Source organism: Morchella sextelata (genome assembly GCF_020137385.1).
Source record: "Morchella sextelata strain SCLS chromosome Unknown scls_13, whole genome shotgun sequence".
Classification (NCBI taxonomy): Eukaryota; Fungi; Ascomycota; class Pezizomycetes; order Pezizales; family Morchellaceae; genus Morchella; species Morchella sextelata.
The window spans coordinates 830,617-850,211 of record NW_025408628.1 but is presented as its reverse complement, the minus strand read 5'-3'; the positions used below and the strand labels follow the sequence as shown (position 1 = coordinate 850,211).

Genomic DNA, 19,595 nt, shown 5'->3' with positions numbered 1-19,595 from the left:
GGGAGATAACAAAGCTACTAAAGCCACCCGGAATATCATTTTGCGGGCTTCCAAATACTCCTCACATACACAAACGATAACTGGCGTATCTACCGCTGGTCTCGCTCTTCCTGACAATTTTAACCACCATTCCACGTTTAAGACCCATGTACCTCGCGACAGGATCAGCACTCTGTATTCTAGGCAGCTGTGTCTCCTTCAGGCGATATCTTTCAAGTAGTCTTCGCTTCTCTTCCCGACTGAGTAGGTGATGAGTAGGGACTAATTCGTGCTTCGTGATGTTGACCAGTAGATCGGCCTCCTCAAATACCTCTATGATAGCTGGGAGGACAGTCGGAACGATCTTCATAGCTGCCGCCGTGGGGTTGTGTTGGCAAACAAAGATACCGGTGTGATAGTTCTCAGATACAATAGTGTGCGCAAAGGTTCTCATGTGTTTGATACCAATATTAGGCTCCGATGAGAACTCCACCCAGATTGTACCAACATTTGCAGGTTGTCCAGGGGGTGCAGCGTGCTGCTTCAGCATCTTCTCTGATGGATTCGCTTTAAAAGTCATGTTTTTGCGCCTAGGAACCAGGTAAGTGGGTGTGAGTGGGGGAGGAGAAAAGGTGTGAATACTGAGGACGGCCTTCACTATCGCAGTAGTGGCGTCTGAACTCGTCGAGAGTAATGCTAACTTCCTCCTCAGAGATTTCGTAGCCCTAAGAATTGTTAGCTCACCAGTTTTAGTAGGAAATTTCTCGACCTATCGTGGTCTCGTAATCACAGTACTTACACGATCCTTGACCATCTCATGAACGGTTCTCCAGGCGCGCCATAAGCGGGAGCACTCTCTTTCAGGGTCCATAGTGGCAGAAGATTATGGTGGTGCTAGGTGGTAATCGCGGTGTTCGGGGGAGACTTGAAAAGAACTAAATCCTCTGAACCGCATGCACTATAGGAAGCTTACAAAGAGTTACCCGGTCTATGGTAGCATTTCTAGTCAAATGAACACTTCTGATCTAGTAAAAACGCAAAGTTGAACTCCAGCCTAACAAGACATCCAAAAAATTTATAGTACTCCATGTCTGATCAGCGTGAATCCTACCAACCTCCTGCCGGTGGAGCTGGCCGTTCTTACGCTGGTGCTTCAGCTGCTTCGGGGACTATGCATTACCTCTGCGCTGAGTGTGGAGTGAAGGTTGCAATCAACAAGGGCGAGCCTATTCGGTGCAAAGAGTGCGGCCATCGCATTCTTTACAAGCAAAGGACCAAACGGTGCGTCCCTGTCCTGTCCTCAGTTATACACTCATTTGAGTATGGTAGTTCTAACTTGGCTTGCGTACACTAGTATGGTTCAGTTCGAGGCGCGATAGTTTGCTACCAGCAAAATCGAATTCGGCGGGAAAGGAAATGATGATAGTGAGGATTGGGCACGGGTGGACGGTAATGGTTCTATGGGGTTTTCTCGGCGTCGCTCGTGTTTTCTAGGTTCTCTATTCTGAGAACTACTGCCTTCTAAGCTTCTGTATTTGTATACTTATCACCAACAAAAACAATCGGATTTGGGTGTTTTTTCACAACGAAGGTAATTCGTAATTAATTAAAAACTCTTTCAAATCGATATAAAGGGGATTTCCCGGTAATATATTAATGCACGGACAGTTCCACTCAATACATCTTGAGGTATCTAATTTTCCCTAACACCATTGACATCTTCTTCAACTACTGCCTCTACGTTGGAACCTCTCCTATTTGATCTGTCTCTTCTGCCACCCCCATCAGTCATTCTGGGGGCCTTTCTTGGCCAACTCCGCGCGATATCAATTCCACTTTGAGGGAACAAAAATTCTAACAACTAAATCGACGTCGGGTTAGTACGCCGCGGTTTGCTACGAAGCACTTGAAAAGACGAAGGTAGCAATACACACCACCAGGATTAGAGAGTCTACAACTACGCATAGTACGAACAGTTTGCCTGCCCAGATTCCACATCCATAATATCTCTTCAGTCTCTCCATCAAACCTACTCTTTCCCCTATACAGATTCCTTCATAAACCCGCTCCGTTCTTTCGGCCACATCAGTCCACGAATACATGCTTTTGACTTGTTCGTGAAACTTTTCTGTCTTAACCCTTCCCATTCTTATCTCTTTGATAGCCCTACTAGTCGCACTGACAAGATCGTCTTCCTCCGGTCTCGAAAACACTGTCATGTGACTAGGCAAAACCTCTGGTATTCCTCCAACTCTAGTACACACAACGTATAGCCCGCAGCTTGCAGCTTCCACCAGTACTGTTCCAAATGCTTCCGTTAATGACGGGTGAAGGTAAATATGACCCCTAACCATGACATCTCTCACTTCTTCGTGACGGACCGGACCAAGCATTTGAACTCGGTCTTGAAGCATGTGTTTCTCTAACATCTGCTCGAGATCGATTGCTTTGGGACCTGATCCTGCGATGATAAAATGGACTGAAGGATGGAGCTCGCAAATCCTGGGAATTGCAGCAACGAGAAGGTCGGTACCTTTATTGTAGAAAAGGCGAGATATCACAACAATTGTTATGTGTGATTTTGAAGCCGCTGTTGGATCTGGTTTGAAGTTCTCGGCCACGACAGCGTTGGGTATTACTGAGACCATACTTGGGTCAAGGGCAGCTCGTAACACAGTATTTTCCTTACTTCAAGCACAGTTTGCGTCAGTGTTGATTTTTTCCGTCTATAGGGAAAAGCTAGTCCTACCAAGTATGGCTCACACATATAACATGATCAACGTCGCTCAGGGTGAATTTTAACAGCTTATTGGTAAGAATACTTGCGGCATCTGCAAACCCAAACAGACTGTGGTCCGTAAAGCATGTTCTTAGCCCCATAGTCCTGGCATGAAGAATAGCTTCATGGCAGAGGCTACTCAATGAGGCGTGGCCATGAACAATGTCAATTTTTTCGCGAATCAGAATGTTGCGGAATATGGGAAAGAACGAGAATACTGTTGGTAATGTGGATTCGCGATAAATTACGAAAAATGGAACATAGTAAACCTTGAGGCCATTCGTGAGGTATCGCACCCCGTGCCGGGTTTTGTAAGAATGTGTTATGATTATTACCTTATGCCCGCGGTCAATCAATTTCTGTTGAATTAAAAGTTAGCTTTGCGATAAAAGATAAAGGGGGGAACAAGTAATACCGTGGCAAGCTGATACATATGACTTTCCACTCCGCCTGATTGAAACATTGTTAATAATACCTACTCACGGGAGGTCAAGCAATTTCATACCAGGCTGGGGGTAAAAAAAGTCACTGGTCATTCTAGATCGCGAAAAGTCAGTGATATCAGCTCCTAGGATAGATACTTAAGTCCTGAGTACATACGCAATATTGTAAGGCATCTTGGATGTCAAACCGTTCTACTGTAGCATTTCTGAGGACAAAACTTGGAATCGAAACGTGTAAAAGCTATAGAGCTATAGAGCGTTGCTGTGAAGTGTTTGCGAAGCTCGGGAGTCTTTAGTTACATACATACAAGTACCTACTTAACGCGTAAACCTAACCCTACACGTATTACCGACCACCCTTCTAGCTTTCCTACACGTATTACCGACCACCCTTCTAGCTTTCAATTATTTTAAAGCCCTCGGGATTGATAGATGTACTAGCTAATAGCACACTGTTCAAGAGATATCTCGATTTATTAAATCCGTGAAGAGTTGGGTGGTATTGAATCCGTGAATTTTGAGATTAGGGCAGATGTTGCCAAGACTCATACTAGTATAAATTGGAGGCCTTGGCATATGTCTATGTGAAATTCAAGACTGCGAAGTGATTTCTCTGGGACTCATCTCATATGAAAGGAAAATCAGTACATAAAACTTATCAATTCGTAATATAATATTACATATTATTATTTCCAGCCCCAGCACCTATCAAAATCACCAACCTGCACTTCCAACATCTCCATACTCCTTTCATGAGATTTTACTTTGGAATTGGTCTTGATATGTGTGAATGGTCGAGCATGGTGCTAAGCTGCTGATCAGGAGTCCAAAGCCCCGGGTTTACTGAGGCAATGTTGGAACCAACCAACTCTCTAGTTTTTCCACCAGAGCTTGGAGTAATAGGGGATTTCAAGTCTCCCCGAGCGATACCCGAAAATTCTTGTACTTCTTCCCCTCTACCTATATGCATTTCACGTATTCCTTTTCTCGGAGGAGTTCCGGTAAGCTGGATACTCCCTAACTTTGAATCCTTTTTTACATTTGATGGTGGCGGTTGATTTTTCTTCTCCGACGAACCGAAGGGGTCGAAACCAATTCTTCTCCGAGCGTTCTCTCGTTCCAACTGTCTGCTTTCTCTTGAGCCCGATAAGGCAGAGTCTGAAAGGAAAAGATTCAGAAGTTCATCGTGTACCGTTAAGTGTGACGCTTGCTGGTAGTTTTGTAGAGCGGTCAAACGGAGCAGGCACTCAAGGACGGAAAGATTAGACTTCACATTTTGTGAACTGCAAGGACGAGACGGGATGGAGTAGCCATAGTGGATATCCGAACTCTTCATAGATGAAGTGGTGACTACAGACCCTAAACCAGGGTGTTGTGGAGGTTGAGGAGATGCATAATGTTCTGATACATCTTCTTCTGAGTCATATTCAGAGCCGTTTTCTGCGATATCATCTTCATCACCAATGGATTCGGTAAAGATCTCAAACGCAAGCCATTCAGGATCAAGATGGCGTGGTAGTTCATATTCGTCAGGCAAAATTGGTCCATCCTCGGTCCGAATTGACCCACCTTCCCCCATATCTAGAGCATAGCCCTCATCATGTTCTTCTTCGCTGTCCTCGTATTCATTATGATATGCTTGGATTCTGTCCATAAGCTTACGTGGATGTGGGGCATTGATATCCCGTTTTAATAGAAGAATCGGAGAATTGGAGTCTTCTATACCGAGAAGTGTACCGGAATTTGTGTAGAAAAGCTTCGAGATCTCATGAACCGGAATTCGCGTCCTCAGCCCAGCATTTAGAACGTCTTCATAAGACCCTGGTTGTTGCCCCAGTTCTTCCAATTCATGAACCCGCCCGTCATCTAGGTCTTCGATGAGACATAGTTCATAGTAATACTCCTCAATTTTGGTTCGAGCTTGTAGGTGCTTTGAACTATAGCCGTCATCATCCTCATCATAAACTAGTGGAATCCTCTGTAACTTCACTCTGCATTTGTAGATAACCTCTTTCCAAGTGAGGTCTTTGGCAGAGATATGCTCTTGCCGATGCGAGTGGCCAGCAAAAAGCATATAGAGGCTCAGGGTAAATGTTGTGCCTATTTGTGCAGGATTGGAAGGTTTGACGGCATAAGCTGTGTCACCAGCAGTGAGTAAAGTCGACGCCTGGAGTAGCCGGGATGGTGAAACATTATGGGGAATATTGGATGACAATTCCACTCCAGATGTTGTGACAGCTAAGCTGATAAATGGAACGGCCTTTTTAGATACCATGTGTTAGCTTTGAACCATCAAACCATCGATAAACAATTTGGGGAAACATACATCTTCTATCTTCCCGAGTAGGTCTTTAATATCATGCACAACTCCTTTGATTTCGTCCTGGTTTTTGGGCCGTTTTCTACCTTCGCTTTGATTCGAGAGGTCGGACAAGCGCACACCAAGAGATTCAATATCATGCCGTATTGCCTTAGTTAGTGTCAAGGCACTCTCAAGAGATGTATTCCCTCTAGCTGAGCTATCGAGTAAGACAAGTCAGACTTCCGCAAAGAGCAAAGATGAGTCCATGACTTACATGATTTCAACTAGATCGATAGCCGGTGAAATGATCTTTAAAAGGGGCCATAGTCAGGGAATCTACTCGTAGAGCATAGGAAAGATTGAACAGCTACGTACATTGATCTTTGTTTGCAATCGTTCTTTAAGAGAAAGCAATTCTTGTCGGTCTTTCCCTCTGGTTGACTATGATATCTTAATAAATGCATCTAAACGATAATTTCAAAAACGATATGGATTTACTCACTGCAATGTACCGTCCAATCTGATGATAAGCAAACGTGGTTGTTACGGTGATTCCCGACCTAAATTCGAGAGTTAGAGAGATGTTGTAAGACGGAGGGATGGGATATTAATTACTTGATGGCAAAAGACACTTTGATAAGGAGTGTTTGTCAGTCGGTTTTCTCCTGGGGCACCCGATAAGAATGATGAATATATATATACCTGCTTGCTGCGATACCTTGGTGAGAAAAAAATCCATGGTCGTGACCTTATGCTCTATACTTGCTGTAGACAGTGGGGACGTGTTGTTCTAATTCTAGTTATCTTTCTTTCATGTCACACATAAGGTGGGGTGGTGTGTTACGAATGGTGGGGTGTGGAAGCAACTGCGCTACATGTAGGTGCATATCATTTTTACTTAGATCACGTTTATTTTCTCCAGCAATACAATCCTCTATTCTAATTCTAAAGAAACCCACATTGATATTTTAAATTTTTTTATTGCTACTTTCTTCCCCGCTTTTGCACCAACTCAAAACCATCCTCATCTATGACTGGCTCGACTCTTTGCCTGGTCTCTGAAGGCCCTGTCGAAGGTGCTTCCGACATTTCTTCATCACTATCTCCCTCGTCTTCGCTTGAGCCGGCTTCTTCGGTAACCTCTGTTACTTGTGGGACTCCCGGGTGTTGATTCTTTGGTTTCGCGAGGAATTTGGTGTGTAATTCGTCTATTGTAGACAAGTTCCCCTCCAGTACCTCTTTGCGCAGAGAAACTAATTTTTGGGCGATCTATTGAACTGTCAGTGGCAGTGAATATGTGAGATATATTGTAAATCTTTACCCCCCATGCCGAATCGTCCTCCAAGTTTACTTGAAACTCATCCCCCATGACTTGTACCAACACGCTTTCAATATCATACTCATCTGTTTCCTCTCGCTCCGTAAACATATCCGCAATAGCGCCGCAGAGCCAGTCACGCTTGTCGTCACTGTCAGGTCCGCCCCATTGAGCTACAACAGCATCCGTAAGAACACTCCAGTTGTGCAAAACCAGTGAGACGCCGAGTTCCCACTTTTTTAAAGATTCTGTTGAAAGGGTTGTTTGTGGTGCAGAGGGATTGATGGAACCAAGGTTCTCATTAGGCACCGAAGAAGAAGACATTGTGCGTGCTATTCGGCGAGTAAGATAAATTGGGGGACAAAGGTAGTTACACGGTTGCGTTTAAATACAGTACTGCGTAGGTACTGCATCTGAGCCATGGCGCGGCTCCCAATGTACGTACATAAATCCTGCCAACGCCAAAGTACATATACTCTCTATAGATCCCACAGCATTGAATTGTTTAGTATGATATGTACTCGCGCGTTAATTAAGTCCTGAGAAATTTTGTGAGGAATAATTCTCAGGATTTAATTAATGCGTGAGTACTCTACATCAGAATCCCCTGAAGCGAAAGGAATCATCCCTGAATTATGCAGCTCACGGTGACCTTCCTGTAATTCACCACCTCCGCCACCAAAATATTTACGCTGCTCCAACTGAGACAGTCAATGAAGACAGCCAAATTCAGTGACGGTGCGTTGTAGCCACAATCGGTCTGTTCATCCCCACTACGGTTCATCTCCACTACAAAAGCAGCCAACAACGCCGTCCCTTTGTAAAAAAGCTGGATCACTACCGTAGTCAGGCAGCATGCTGACGAATCCCGCTAGAATTTCACCAATCTTTCCGACACTGATGGTGAACATGAGAAGTGGCCGAAAATTAAATTATGATCCTTGAGCTTCCAGCAACACAAAGGTAGCATTATGATATTTCTCACAATACCGATTTATTACTTCTGGTTTGGGCTAGGTACATGTAGTCTTGTAAGCTGTACCCATGGTATTAGGTATTTGAAAAACTCCTGTTCAAAATCCTGATTATCTGATCGGCCGATGAGAGAATCTACACCAATCAGGCTACCGGAAAATTGAGCTGGAGTCTTTCAAATTTACTACCGTATGCCACCCCATACCGTATTACTTATGTAGAGATCCCACCCCGTTTTTTCGTACTGCACGTTTCTGCTACCCTGATATCTCTTGAGCGCCGTTATCACTCGAAGAAAGAAAAAAAAAAAACGAGCCAGGATATCAGTCTAATTTTCTATTTCAGATAATAACAGGCATTCACACGCCCCCCCCCCCCCCCGGGGCTCTACTCTTAGGTACCTACTGTATGTTTCGAGCTGTACTTCGATATCAACTGCCTATGTGTCGAGACGAGTATGCAAAGTTGATTTTTTTATGGTGCTGAACGAAGTGTACTACAATTGAATTACCTACAGGTCAGTATGTGCCTGTATGGCTTACACGTATTTCAAATGGTCCTCATCTATGCGTATTTATGCTTGTTCGCTAGAGGAATAAAGATACATAATTATCTTATAACACATTGAGGTATCAGGCAATGACCAACCCCTTTATATCACGAAGAGAATAGCCAGATGCTTATAAAAGCAAGGCTATGCTTAGCATGTATGCCACATGAGCGACTTGATTATGCCCGCACAGAAGCCGGGCTCCTGAATCCCTCCTCGCTGCCAAAACTCGAGTCGATCTTGACTGTCGTACTTCTCACATCCGGCAATACTAGAACGCATTCTCCGTTGCTTCTATAGTCTGTTTCTGAACTGATGATTCCTGTTGTCTCAGATTGTTGCTGTACTGGGACGTATTGTTTAACCTCCACGTTGGGGAGTAATAAATTTCCTGCTTTGAGCGGGACCAGAAGTATAGGGAAACGATGGATTTGCCCTTCCTGCGAATTGTAAGTCTGTTACTCGGCGATTCTGCGATACGTTTCTTTGAAATAACCTACCTTTGCAGTGAAATGGGATCTTTTTCGCCCAGATACCAGCCATACCTCTAGGTTATTTTGAACTTCATAAAAGAACTCCAGTTCTTCATCCCCCACGTCAATCTCCTCGTCCTTAGCATATACAGCGTTCCAAGCTCTAGAGTGACGAATTACTAATTCTGCAGGGATAGCTTGTCCCACAGCTACCATCTGAGGTGTATATGGTGTTGAAAGGGATTTAGAGTTGGCATCTGAGAGTATGTTGATTTCTACGGTGTGTATGACTTGCAGTTGTGGAACCTCGACAGGGATCACTACCAAACGTGTAATGGGTTCCGTTTCGGGATCCTCGAAAGCCGAGCTAAGCTGTATTATTGCATTTTTCTGCACTCATGATGTTAGTGGATTCCTTGGAGCAGCTTGTTGGAACAAACCTTATAAAACTCTTTCAACCAATGCTCCATCTGTTCCCTTTCTCCGTGTGTTGGAGTAATACCATCCAGAGCCTCCTCCCACCCATATTCTTCATAAGTGCCTAGGCGGACTTCGCCCAATAATGCCGTTGCTTCTAACTCTAGCAGATGTCTTTTTTGGAGTTGAGAAATTAGTATAGGCTGAAGCCAATGCATGTATTTCCCCTTCCCAGCAGCTTGAAGCTGCGATGCGAAGGTAGATCGGGCAGATTGAATAATTTCTGAGATAAATTAGCGTTTAGGTTTGTTGCCTAACTTTCCCAAACCTACCTTCATCTATGGTTCGGTATTTAATAATCAAAGCTAAAGGCTGCTCTTTTTGCGATTCTTTGGGCCCCTTCCTGGTGATTTTATACGTGAATGATGCCGGCTGCTTTGCAAAAACGACCTGATCATCTCAATCATCAGATATGTTTAGTGCAGATAATATGTCTTCTAACACAAAAAAGAATTACCCATACCATGGATCCTTCGGTCCCTTGCCCACTCTTAGCCTCAAAACTGTCTGATCCTTCTAAAGTTGCTTTCAGGATGCGTAAAGGCATTTCAGGATTTGCCGTCGAGACCTGGAATTTGGAGAACAGTGATCCGGGCTTAAAAACATCTTGAACATTCACCGCAAGTGGCAGGATCACGGCGATACTAAGCTTGTCCGCGAAGAAAAAATCGCCGGTTACTGTAGTATAGTCAATCTCAACTTTCACTGATAATTCAGTCAAATCGTTTTCGCTAGTGTAGGGAACTCTCAATCGAATCTTCCGCCCTTTCCCCATGTTACCGAACAAAACGACCCCCGGCTTTCCGTTTGTATCAACCATACCCTCCCCTTCGAGAACCTTAAGGTCGGCTGTCATAAGTCTCAATCCGGCTGTGGCAGAACGAACCCTCAGCTCTCCTTTGAGCACTTCGTTCTCCCCAGGGTCAAGTACAATCTCCGTTGCCTTAGGGTGGTCAAGGTTGATTTCCTTCGGTACCTCCAATCTTACTAATAAATTCCGGGGTGCGGGAAAGAATGATAGCTTTAGTTTCTTAGCGGTAGTGACGGCTACCCCAGAATTTGACGGAAGGCCTGCTGGAGTAACCGGGGACGACTTGGGCGTCAACTCATGCAAAAAAGTAAGCTTATTCGCAGTGACGATAATTCGATCCGCCATATAGGTTCCTGGCACCGTGGCATTCGTTCTAACCAAAGCTCGCACGATTCCTTTCTTCATTATCGTAGGCTCTTTGGTTTCCATCCACACCTCTTTGACCTGCCCAACTGTATTCACAATCCTGACCCTAATTTTCTCCACCCGCATTTCCTCCTTTAAAAGATACCTCATCTTTACCACGACTTCAAATCCATCTCTATCGATCATATGTCGAGGATATGGATCGACAGTAATGTCGCTCCAGAAGTTAGACATAGGTGCGGATATTTCTTTAGCATTACCTCTAGATAATTCAACAATGCTATCGACATAGCCTATGACAGCAGCTTCTTCTTCTAGAACGTGATTGTCGAGGGAACCCGGTTTTTCTGCAAGCTCATTCTCGAGCGATTCTATCCCTCGACGCCGTAGACGTACCCTTTCTGCTGCAGAGCTTTTAGTAAGAAGCTTCATAAGCACCATGACGTACTCCTCTTTACGATCCATCTCTTTTAGGCATTTGGCGTACATTCCTAGTAACGTCGTTTCAATCAGACCCCAGCCTTGATCAGCATAAAATTTTGTCATTTTTTCGAGATGGCTAGCTGCTCTAGCATAGTCTTTCAAATGACTATTTAATCGTCAAGGAGGTAGGTCAGCTATCTGTCGAGGTAGCGTACCAGATCAGGGGGGTCCAAAATAAATCTCACAATCTTAAAGCTGCCAAATCTGCCTCAACCCTCTCGCAGCTCTTAACCCTTTTAGCTAGCCCAAAGTTTGTCATGGCTTTCTCGCTCAAATCTTCAAATATCTTGTAAAATTCCTCCTTTCTGTCGCCTTCAATAACCCTTCTCAAAGTCGCATTTCGGATTCCCTCCACACCCCAGCTATTTATTATATTCTTTTCGGAGGCCGCTTTAGTTTGGGGCATATCTCTATCGTCATCCAATCTCACTTCCTCCATTTTAAGCTCAGCTTCGCCCCGCTCCACTTCAGGAAGGAAAAACCACCCTAGACTACCGATCCATCCCTTCCTTTTTCCGAATGTCTCCACAACGCCACGTGCTAGAAGCATTAAGTCTGCGCGAACTGCTGCAAGGTCTTCCAATCCTGATATAGACCCCTGAGGGGTCTGTCCAAAGGAAGTGGTTTCGGAGCTTGGTGTGGGAGGCAGGCTACTAGTTCTTCGTGGGAATTTCCCGGAAACTGAGTCTGTCGGGGATGCAAGAGAACCTTCCGCAAGTATGGAAGTTGCCGTTTGATTCAATAGCTGTTCACAAACAGCGAATATCCAGGACGAAACAATATTGTCAACCATCCAGCTAACATTGTCTTCGCTTTCGTCGGGCTTCTCTTCTGAAGAAGAGTGATATGCGGTCCATAGATCGGCCCGCAAAGCTCTAGCCACGCTAGTAACGAATTCCAGACCACGTTTACAGACCTCTGCCAACCTAGTTAAATCCTCTTCTGGCTTGCCAACCGCCGCGGCTGCAGCCTCGTGAAGAGAAAACGTTCCTGATGCAGTGCCTGGTGAACCAATATCTAATCCGATGTTATGGCCTTTACCCAGTCGGAGCAATAGTGTAGATTGCCGTGCAAATAGATAACATTTGAAGTCAAACAGCGAGATTTCGTTTGATAAGATTAACTCCCTGTAATGTTTCCTTTCTGTGCCCAGGGGGTTTCCTTCATCAACATCTTCCTGTTCTTCGTCATCCTTCCCTCCACGACGAGCAGCCCGTCTGTTTCTAGCCTTTTCAATCCACCAAATGCTCTCCTTTGTCCATCCAACAAATTTGCCCCCTACAACATCATCCGGGCTAGATTCGCCTTTTTCTTTTTGCTCTTGATCCCGCGCAATTGCGTCAAGACCAAAACCTAATTCATCATAAAGTACCAAAGCATCCTCTACCAAGCCAACAGACTCAAAGGCCCTAGCAAGACCTTCTTTTAACACGAAAAATGTGCAAAAGTTCCAACCAGGCAGTCTTCTTTGGCTATCCTTCTCTCGAATGTCGTCCTCATATTGGCTAACTCTTGCGTCAAAACTAGCAAGGATTTGAGTTTTAAACTTGGCAATAAGATCCAGCCATGCCATTTCGCTTTCAGTCGGAGTTTCAGGAATTGGAACTATTTGATTTCCCACCAATACCGGAGGGCTTAGAGTGGCCAGTGCTGGATGTGTGGGGGATATTCTAATCTGGACAATTCTATCTTTTTTGCTGGTGTTTAAATTAAAATCACCCCTAATTTTGTCTAAAAGAGTTGTGCTGCCTTTCATCCAACGAGAGCTGCCGGTGGCATTTGATGCAGATGATGAAGATCGGGGCTGGAGTGCTGCCGATGTATTAGGTAGGACTACATGGATAATAAGCCACTCGAATGCATCATGCTGCTTGTTCTCGTTGGATGAGCTAGCTGTGTGTTCGGAAACCCATTCGCGGAGAAGTTTCCGCGAGGTGTTTTTGTAAGTATCGTTATCATCGCATCTAAGCAAAAATATCTTGAGATATGGGGTATTCCGCAAGCCAGGAATCTGGTGTCGACGTTCCTTTTGGGGCGCAGAGGGTTTCGAGGCCGAACGGACGGTAGAATCCACGGAACGCGAAGACTCGGAGCTCTTGACACGAGTAAGGTCGTGTGAAGACCCGAATGCTGGAGATGAAGGGGATGGGTTGAGCTCTACGTGGAGGGAATTGATGGAGCGCAGTGGGCGGGCAGGCGCTTTCCAATGTAGGTTTCGCAAAGGGAGGCGGGAACGGAGGTCGGAAGATATCAGAGGATAGAGACTGAAGGGGTCCCAGTAGCTATCTCGAAAGGCCCATCAGAAAACACAATTCGCATGTGGGGAAGGTGAGGGGCGCGTACGTTACTGTGACCTTGGACGTTGACGAAGAGGTATCCATGGACTTGGATTTAGAAGCAGAAACGATGGAGTTGCTCTGATACAAGACTTAGCATAAGCTCATAGGTAGATAGAATATCTACTTAAATAGGCACAGGCTGTTACACATACTTCACGTCTTGTATAACTACAGTACCGCGAATATAGGTAGGTACATGTAGTTATGTTAGGTTGACTTCATAACTGGAGGTACTATTTAAGAACACGGTTTCACAAGAATAACATGGGGTAAACTTAAAAAGACTTAGACTTGAGTCTCTCCGCCCTTCCGGTGTCCGATTTCTAGGGTGCACTCCTACACAGGTGACATGTGCAGCCTATTTTGCTTAGTCAGCGATATTGAGTGCCGCTGTCGCAATCCACAGGACCAGAGATCAATGATCTATTTGACGCTTTCTTTTCCTTGGAGGGTCGGGCTCTTATAACTTTTCTCCACCCCGCCCGAACGATGCCCATTAAGGTCTGTTAGAAACCACTCATCACCACAGTGCCATCATCATCAACTGTAGAGCGAATTTAGATGATCATGAGCTGATCCGAGGGCACCGGATATACTACGTCTCAAATTGCAATTGATGTTCCGTAACTTCATCTCCTTTAGCATATAATTAATAGTACAATATCATATCATGCTGTCTCACCCAGACAGAGTCATATCATACTGTCTCACCCAGAGACAAAATCACGCTATCTCCTCTAGACTAAATATGACTCAGCTATGTATTCCTATTTCTTTACTTCGAATTCATGTAAAACGTTAATGGCCATGGCTAGACACTTTCCTTCTTTGGTTTTCTTCATCTCTAAATTTCTTTATGGTACATGGCACTTTCAATTGATATTTAAATGAGCTAGTGAGGCACTGGTTTTGATTTAGCAATTGCAACCAGAACCAGATTTGCCGTTGACCCAAGTTAATAATTAACTGAAGTAAATCTCAGAGCATCAATTCGGATCAAAAACCTAATTAATCAGTCAACTAAGCATTATCTATGTCTTTTTGCATCCATATGAGGTGATCAGTATTATTAGTTTATTGGATACATGTAGGGACATGACGTCGGTACACACACTACAATGTACCGCCATCTGGATATATTTGTGCTCCCAGCGCCATTCGGGGCTAAGCAGACATGTCTGCTCAGCATCCACTTTGTCATCCTTAAGTCATCATTGTGCTGAGCAGCTCAAGCTTGAATGTCGACCGTCAAGCAGTTATCCGTTCCCAATTTCGGAAGGTTTCTACTTTGCAGGAATTACGGCGAAGCTGAAGCTAGACTACAAGTGCGAGAAAGGAGGGTTCGAAAGCCGCGTAGCGGCTTGAGAGCCCGACTTCGAGCCCTTGTAGAGTAGGAGTACGAGCCATAACTTCATTAATATATTGAGCTTCACTAGGGCGTTGCTAAGCGCAGCGCAGCTCCAGTCACCACAACTCACTCACGCATTACATAATATATATCACCGTTAGCTCACTAAGCCAGTCACCATTACACTTCCTGACTCGATCACAGCCCCTGAGTTGGTCAGCCTGGCTCGGTCACACCCCTGATTTGGTCACTGATAGTTTTTCGGGCACCACAAGTAGATAAGGCTTCGGGGGGGGGGGGACCAAGGATAAATACCCACATAGCAACCCAATACTAAGTGAGCCCACATGTCCCTTGTTATGGCGGAGTAGCAACAATCGGTGACTGGACAAACCGCCATGTTGAAACTTGGCAAATCTCTCATTAATCGATCGACGTATGTACATACGTTCGGCCGGTCCTGGTGCCGGAGCTAAACCCTGGAACTTGGTTCCTGTGTTATTGTCGATTATCAAAGGGACGCAGAATGGTCTCTGTGATGATATCAGAAATATAGGCAACTTGGGGTAACAAAATCACGCGCAATGTTCACTTCCCTCTGCACTTAGCCTCTTTCTTTCTACGTATTGTATCGTGGTCCTCCGCAGTACTCTTTACCACCTTGGTCTGTGAACAAATGCCCTTCAACACGTTCTCTGTAGCTGCTGCTACAACCCCAACTGTGATAGCGACAGCGCTTGCACACGTTTGTGTCCCCTTAACACTTTGCCTGCTCTTGCAGCAACAGACTGACTTTGAACGTCCAGTACCTGGATCGCAACTCCCTCAAGGGCACACCTAGAAGCAGTCTCTCATACCATGAAGGTGTTGAGCTTATCAAAAAGTTTATGGAATATGCCTCGAACCACACTGTGGAACAGTTCCAAGCCTTCACAAGTCAATATGTCCCGCACCCTATTTCGGTGCATGTCGAGATTACAACAATCCCATTAGAATACCTAGACAAATCAGCGCAGCATGTCATTGATCAGCTCGGGCCCGATGGCGTGGAAAAGGTCGGTGGTAAAGCGTGGTGGAGGTGGAGGCCTAAAGAGCTGAGCGCGGAGTGGATCGAGATGCGCAAAGATTACTGGCACCGAACGCGACACCCGGAAAGACCTCCAAGAACGATGTTATACGTACATGGCGGTTAGTGCAATGTTTCATGCGGTCGGACTCGTTACAGTGCTCAAGTACTGACAGTATGCAGGCGCCTACTTTTTTGGTAGTGTGGATGAACACAGGTACCAGCTCCAGCGGCATGCAAGGAAGCTTCAGGCACGAGTTTTTGCGCGTAAGTAATACATATCCGAACTAGCTGCCGCAGATACTAATATGGCGGGGTAATAAGCGCGTTATAGACTGGCGCCCCAATTTCCATTCCCCTGTGGTACGTTTTACAGACGCCAAAAACCAGCTCTCGAGCTCTGCTGGTCCTTTAACGCCCCCCTTTAGCTAATCCACAACTCCAACAGGACTTTACGACGTACTAGCATGTTATTTGTATCTAATCAGCCAGCAGCCCCCAGAAACGATAGTACTGGCGGGGGATTCGGCTGGTGGAGGAATGATTCTATCAATGATGATAATCCTGAGAGACCAGGGCGTTCCTTTACCTGCGGGTGCTGTTTTGATAAGCCCCTGGGTGGATCTATGTCATAGTTTCCCAAGCCTTGTTCAGGGTATGTTTCGAATCTCGGCTACCGAGTGACCCTTCATGATGCACCTCCGCGAATCATAGTTGTTCTCAAGAGGTTTTAGTTCAGTTCTAACTAATGATGTGTCATTATAGAGAATAAACATGACTTTATCCCACCACACGGCTTTCTCCAAAAACCTTCTCTAGCTTGGCCCCCTCCAACTATGGATGATATCGAGGCGGCCAAGTTGGGCATAACTTTGGGTAATCCTATCAGTCCACCCGTGGGCTTTGAAGTGGTACCGGAGCAAACAGTGGATCCAACAGTTCCAGTTAAGCCATCACGCCGCAACACATCTATCGCTATTGACGGTAAAACCATAATCTTGAAAGACCAAATCCAGATGTATACCACCAATGATCTCATGAGCCATCCTCTAGTATCCCCCATTCTACAGGGCAGTCTAGGGGGCCTGCCGCCGCTCTTGGTCTTGACAGGCGGAGGGGAGGTACTGCGAGATGAGCAGATATATTTGGCACACAAGGCGGCCAATCCCACAGCATACCCAACCTGGGAGGGACATCTAGAAGACGATAAGACCGGTAGGCAAAAGGCCAGTGTCGATAAATGGCCCCCTACCAAAGTCTGGCTGCAAATATACGACGATTGCTGCCACGTGACACCCACATTAAGCTTCACCAGGCCCGCAAAGTTCATGTATCGCGCCATCGCGCACTTTGGCGCATGGGCACTGACCAACGCCACACACACCAAGATCGAGGTAGTCGAGGACGACGACATCTCCATAATCTCCTCCAGCGACTCGGCCAACTTTGACGAGAGCGAAGATGACAACAACAACAGCACGACCGAGCCCACGGGCCACAAGCTGCAGCAGCGGGGCACCATCCGCGATGCCGACTCGACAAATGTTCCCCCCTTTGAGAAGAACATGATCCGGCAGCAAATTGACCGCCACGGCCGCATCTTTGACTTGCCGCCCCCCAGCGAGTTTCTGGCGCTACAGATGAAGCCCGAGGAGATCGGGGTCATCAAGGAGACGCCTGTGCGGCGGTGGATGGCCGCGAAGGAGAAGTGGGACACAAAGTTCGCGGCCGCAAAGAAAGAGGTTCAACGGCGGAGGGCCAAGGAGCTCGCCAGCGAGTTTGTGGGGACTGGAGAGGGCGAGAGACCACCGCCGACTGCTGCGGCGGGGAGGATAAGGAAGGATGAGGTGCTGGTTGAGTCGGAGAAGAAGAAGCCGAGCTTGGGACTGAAGTGGTGGAGTTCTATGGGATATAGCCATGACGAGAAGACTGTGAGTTTCTTCACTTCTGAACCTCTGTAGTGCCAGCCAGGTTATTGACTCCAATTTCCAATGTAGATGGCTCGAGAGAAGAAGGCAATGGGCGGGCAGAATAATAGTAATACTGAGATAACGAAGGATTCAGGAGAGGCGGTGGTCTCGGAGACGTAATTGGCTGTAGACTGGTCGTGTTTTATATCCTCTGGTTGATTTTAAGTAATTTAAAGAAATTCTAAATAGAGGCGGAGATCGTGATTGGCCAAGTGAGATATATAGGGAATCCAATTACAGTCAACTAAAAAAGTCTTGATTTCCCCTTCCTGCCTTGCATCAACCCCCCTTCAGAAAAATCTAAAATTTAAAAACCATATCATGCCCCTGAAGGTTAGTTCAAGCCAAATCTTTCATATTTAAAAGGTAATTGAAATAAAAATAGTCTATTAAAAGATTAGATCACTTCAAACCACAATACCCCCCATTTGGTATGTTGTCAAAAAAAATTGAAATATTTCGCACGGTCTTGGCATTTCATAGACGAAAATGGCGGATTTTTTTAAAAACAGCGCTGGGTAAGCCATAAAAAAAATCAAGACTTGTGCGGTTAACTGTAAATTCAACTTCTCAATAGCATATATAAATGGTAGTGAGTAATATAAATAGGTATAGCAGTGGATTCTGATGAACGCCAAGGAAGCAGAGTTCTCGAGTGAGATCTCATGATCGTTGTCTTTGGCTACCCGAGCCCCATTCCAATTTTCGCCACAATTTACATATAGGTGATGGGCTCGTAGGAGAGGTGAATCTTGATCAACTCTAGAGTAGGTGCCATCTACGGTCTTCGTGTCACACTACAGACCCTACACCCAGGGCCCGGGGGTACCGGTTGAGTACATGACGTAGGTACGCTAAGGGAAGACCCATGATACATGCCCAACTCTACATGCAATTGTTGAAAGGGCTCCCTGGTGTGCATTACATAGCTACATGTACAGACCACGCTCTAGCTCTACCATCTCTCTCTCGATGCTCTCTCACACCTAACCGAGTCTCCAGCCTCTTCATCAGGCTTGCTAATCTGTGCTGTGCATATATGGACTCTTCCGGGCTGACATCCCGAAGCCTTACCTTTCAAGATGACGCTTAGATAAAACGGTATTGACTTAGCTTATAGTATTAAGGCATGAAACCCTATTTGTATAATACATATAGTTCTACTAGCATGTCGTGGGGGTGCATACATACCCAGGGGGAATTATAAAGTGCGGCTGGAACAGTACCAGCACCGCTACTTTCGATTTCCCCCAGGTATAAAGGATCGATCTCCGGTCCACTCTAGTTGAGACGATGGGAATAATCGATATCGATATATCCTACATTACGGGTTACGTTACATGGACGGCCGCACTGCACCGACCATTCCAAGGACCCGGCTGCTGCGAGAAAAATAATTTTTCCAATTCGATTCCCTGCCCGATGATCTGGAGATGGGGTGCAGGAAGTATAAAACCCCCATACCGTCCTTGATGAACGGAAGCATATGTCGTGGGGCCCGGGCAGCATGATCAGCACGTACGGCCGGAGCCAATGTGACTGATCCCCGGCCGCTGGGTACATACATATTCGCATTGAGTCGACAACGTGTGCAAATTGGAGAAGCTCTCAAATCTCCTCTGCAATCGTCTCCTATAGTACTTGAACTCACCGCCCTACAAACCCCGACTCGCAGTGGTCCGGAGAAGCGGTGATGCCAATCAATATCGCCACTATCATTCTGTTCCTTTGTAGTTGTCGTACCTACAGGCTGCAGCCAATCAGACACCAGCAGTTCAAGGGTCAATGATCTGCCCCCAGGAAGCAAGCGACCGGCAGGCCAATCAATAAGGCCTGTCAACCCGCACGGTACCGATACACCGATACACCGATCCATCTGAATCCACGATAACTTAAAAGCCACCGCAGTTCTTCTC

The 19,595-nt window shown here is 45.8% G+C and overlaps 5 protein-coding genes across 5 annotated transcripts; 1 reads left to right on the top strand and 4 right to left on the bottom strand.

Moving 5' to 3' along the window:
• Window positions 1-61: 61 nt before the first annotated feature.
• On the bottom strand, window positions 62-850 carry H6S33_002622 (uncharacterized protein; the record flags this gene model as incomplete). The annotated part of the gene is made up of 4 exons (XM_044833979.1): window positions 62-351; window positions 445-569; window positions 622-704; window positions 779-850. The coding sequence occupies 4 exons, from the start codon at window positions 848-850 to the stop codon at window positions 62-64; spliced, it is 570 nt and encodes a 189-aa protein (XP_044692783.1).
• Window positions 851-1,672: 822 nt separating this feature from the next.
• On the bottom strand, window positions 1,673-3,375 carry H6S33_002621 (uncharacterized protein; the record flags this gene model as incomplete). The annotated part of the gene is made up of 6 exons (XM_044833978.1): window positions 1,673-1,840; window positions 2,013-2,667; window positions 2,729-3,117; window positions 3,174-3,208; window positions 3,264-3,295; window positions 3,359-3,375. 6 exons carry the CDS (start codon window positions 3,373-3,375, stop codon window positions 1,673-1,675), a joined length of 1,296 nt encoding a protein of 431 aa, XP_044692782.1.
• A 586-nt stretch (window positions 3,376-3,961) lies between these two features.
• On the bottom strand, window positions 3,962-7,145 carry H6S33_002620 (uncharacterized protein; the record flags this gene model as incomplete). The annotated part of the gene is made up of 7 exons (XM_044833977.1): window positions 3,962-5,461; window positions 5,528-5,720; window positions 5,778-5,812; window positions 5,879-5,944; window positions 6,006-6,063; window positions 6,516-6,772; window positions 6,825-7,145. The coding sequence occupies 7 exons, from the start codon at window positions 7,143-7,145 to the stop codon at window positions 3,962-3,964; spliced, it is 2,430 nt and encodes an 809-aa protein (XP_044692781.1).
• A 1,380-nt stretch (window positions 7,146-8,525) lies between these two features.
• On the bottom strand, window positions 8,526-13,337 carry H6S33_002619 (uncharacterized protein; the record flags this gene model as incomplete). Its single annotated transcript, XM_044833976.1, has 7 exons — window positions 8,526-8,786; window positions 8,847-9,209; window positions 9,260-9,519; window positions 9,569-9,686; window positions 9,760-11,062; window positions 11,142-13,238; window positions 13,300-13,337. 7 exons carry the CDS (start codon window positions 13,335-13,337, stop codon window positions 8,526-8,528), a joined length of 4,440 nt encoding a protein of 1,479 aa, XP_044692780.1.
• A 1,982-nt stretch (window positions 13,338-15,319) lies between these two features.
• H6S33_002618 (uncharacterized protein) lies at window positions 15,320-17,799 on the top strand (the record flags this gene model as incomplete). The annotated part of the gene is made up of 7 exons (XM_044833974.1): window positions 15,320-15,388; window positions 15,450-15,831; window positions 15,893-15,976; window positions 16,034-16,072; window positions 16,158-16,364; window positions 16,475-17,640; window positions 17,707-17,799. The coding sequence occupies 7 exons, from the start codon at window positions 15,320-15,322 to the stop codon at window positions 17,797-17,799; spliced, it is 2,040 nt and encodes a 679-aa protein (XP_044692779.1).
• Window positions 17,800-19,595: the final 1,796 nt, after the last annotated feature.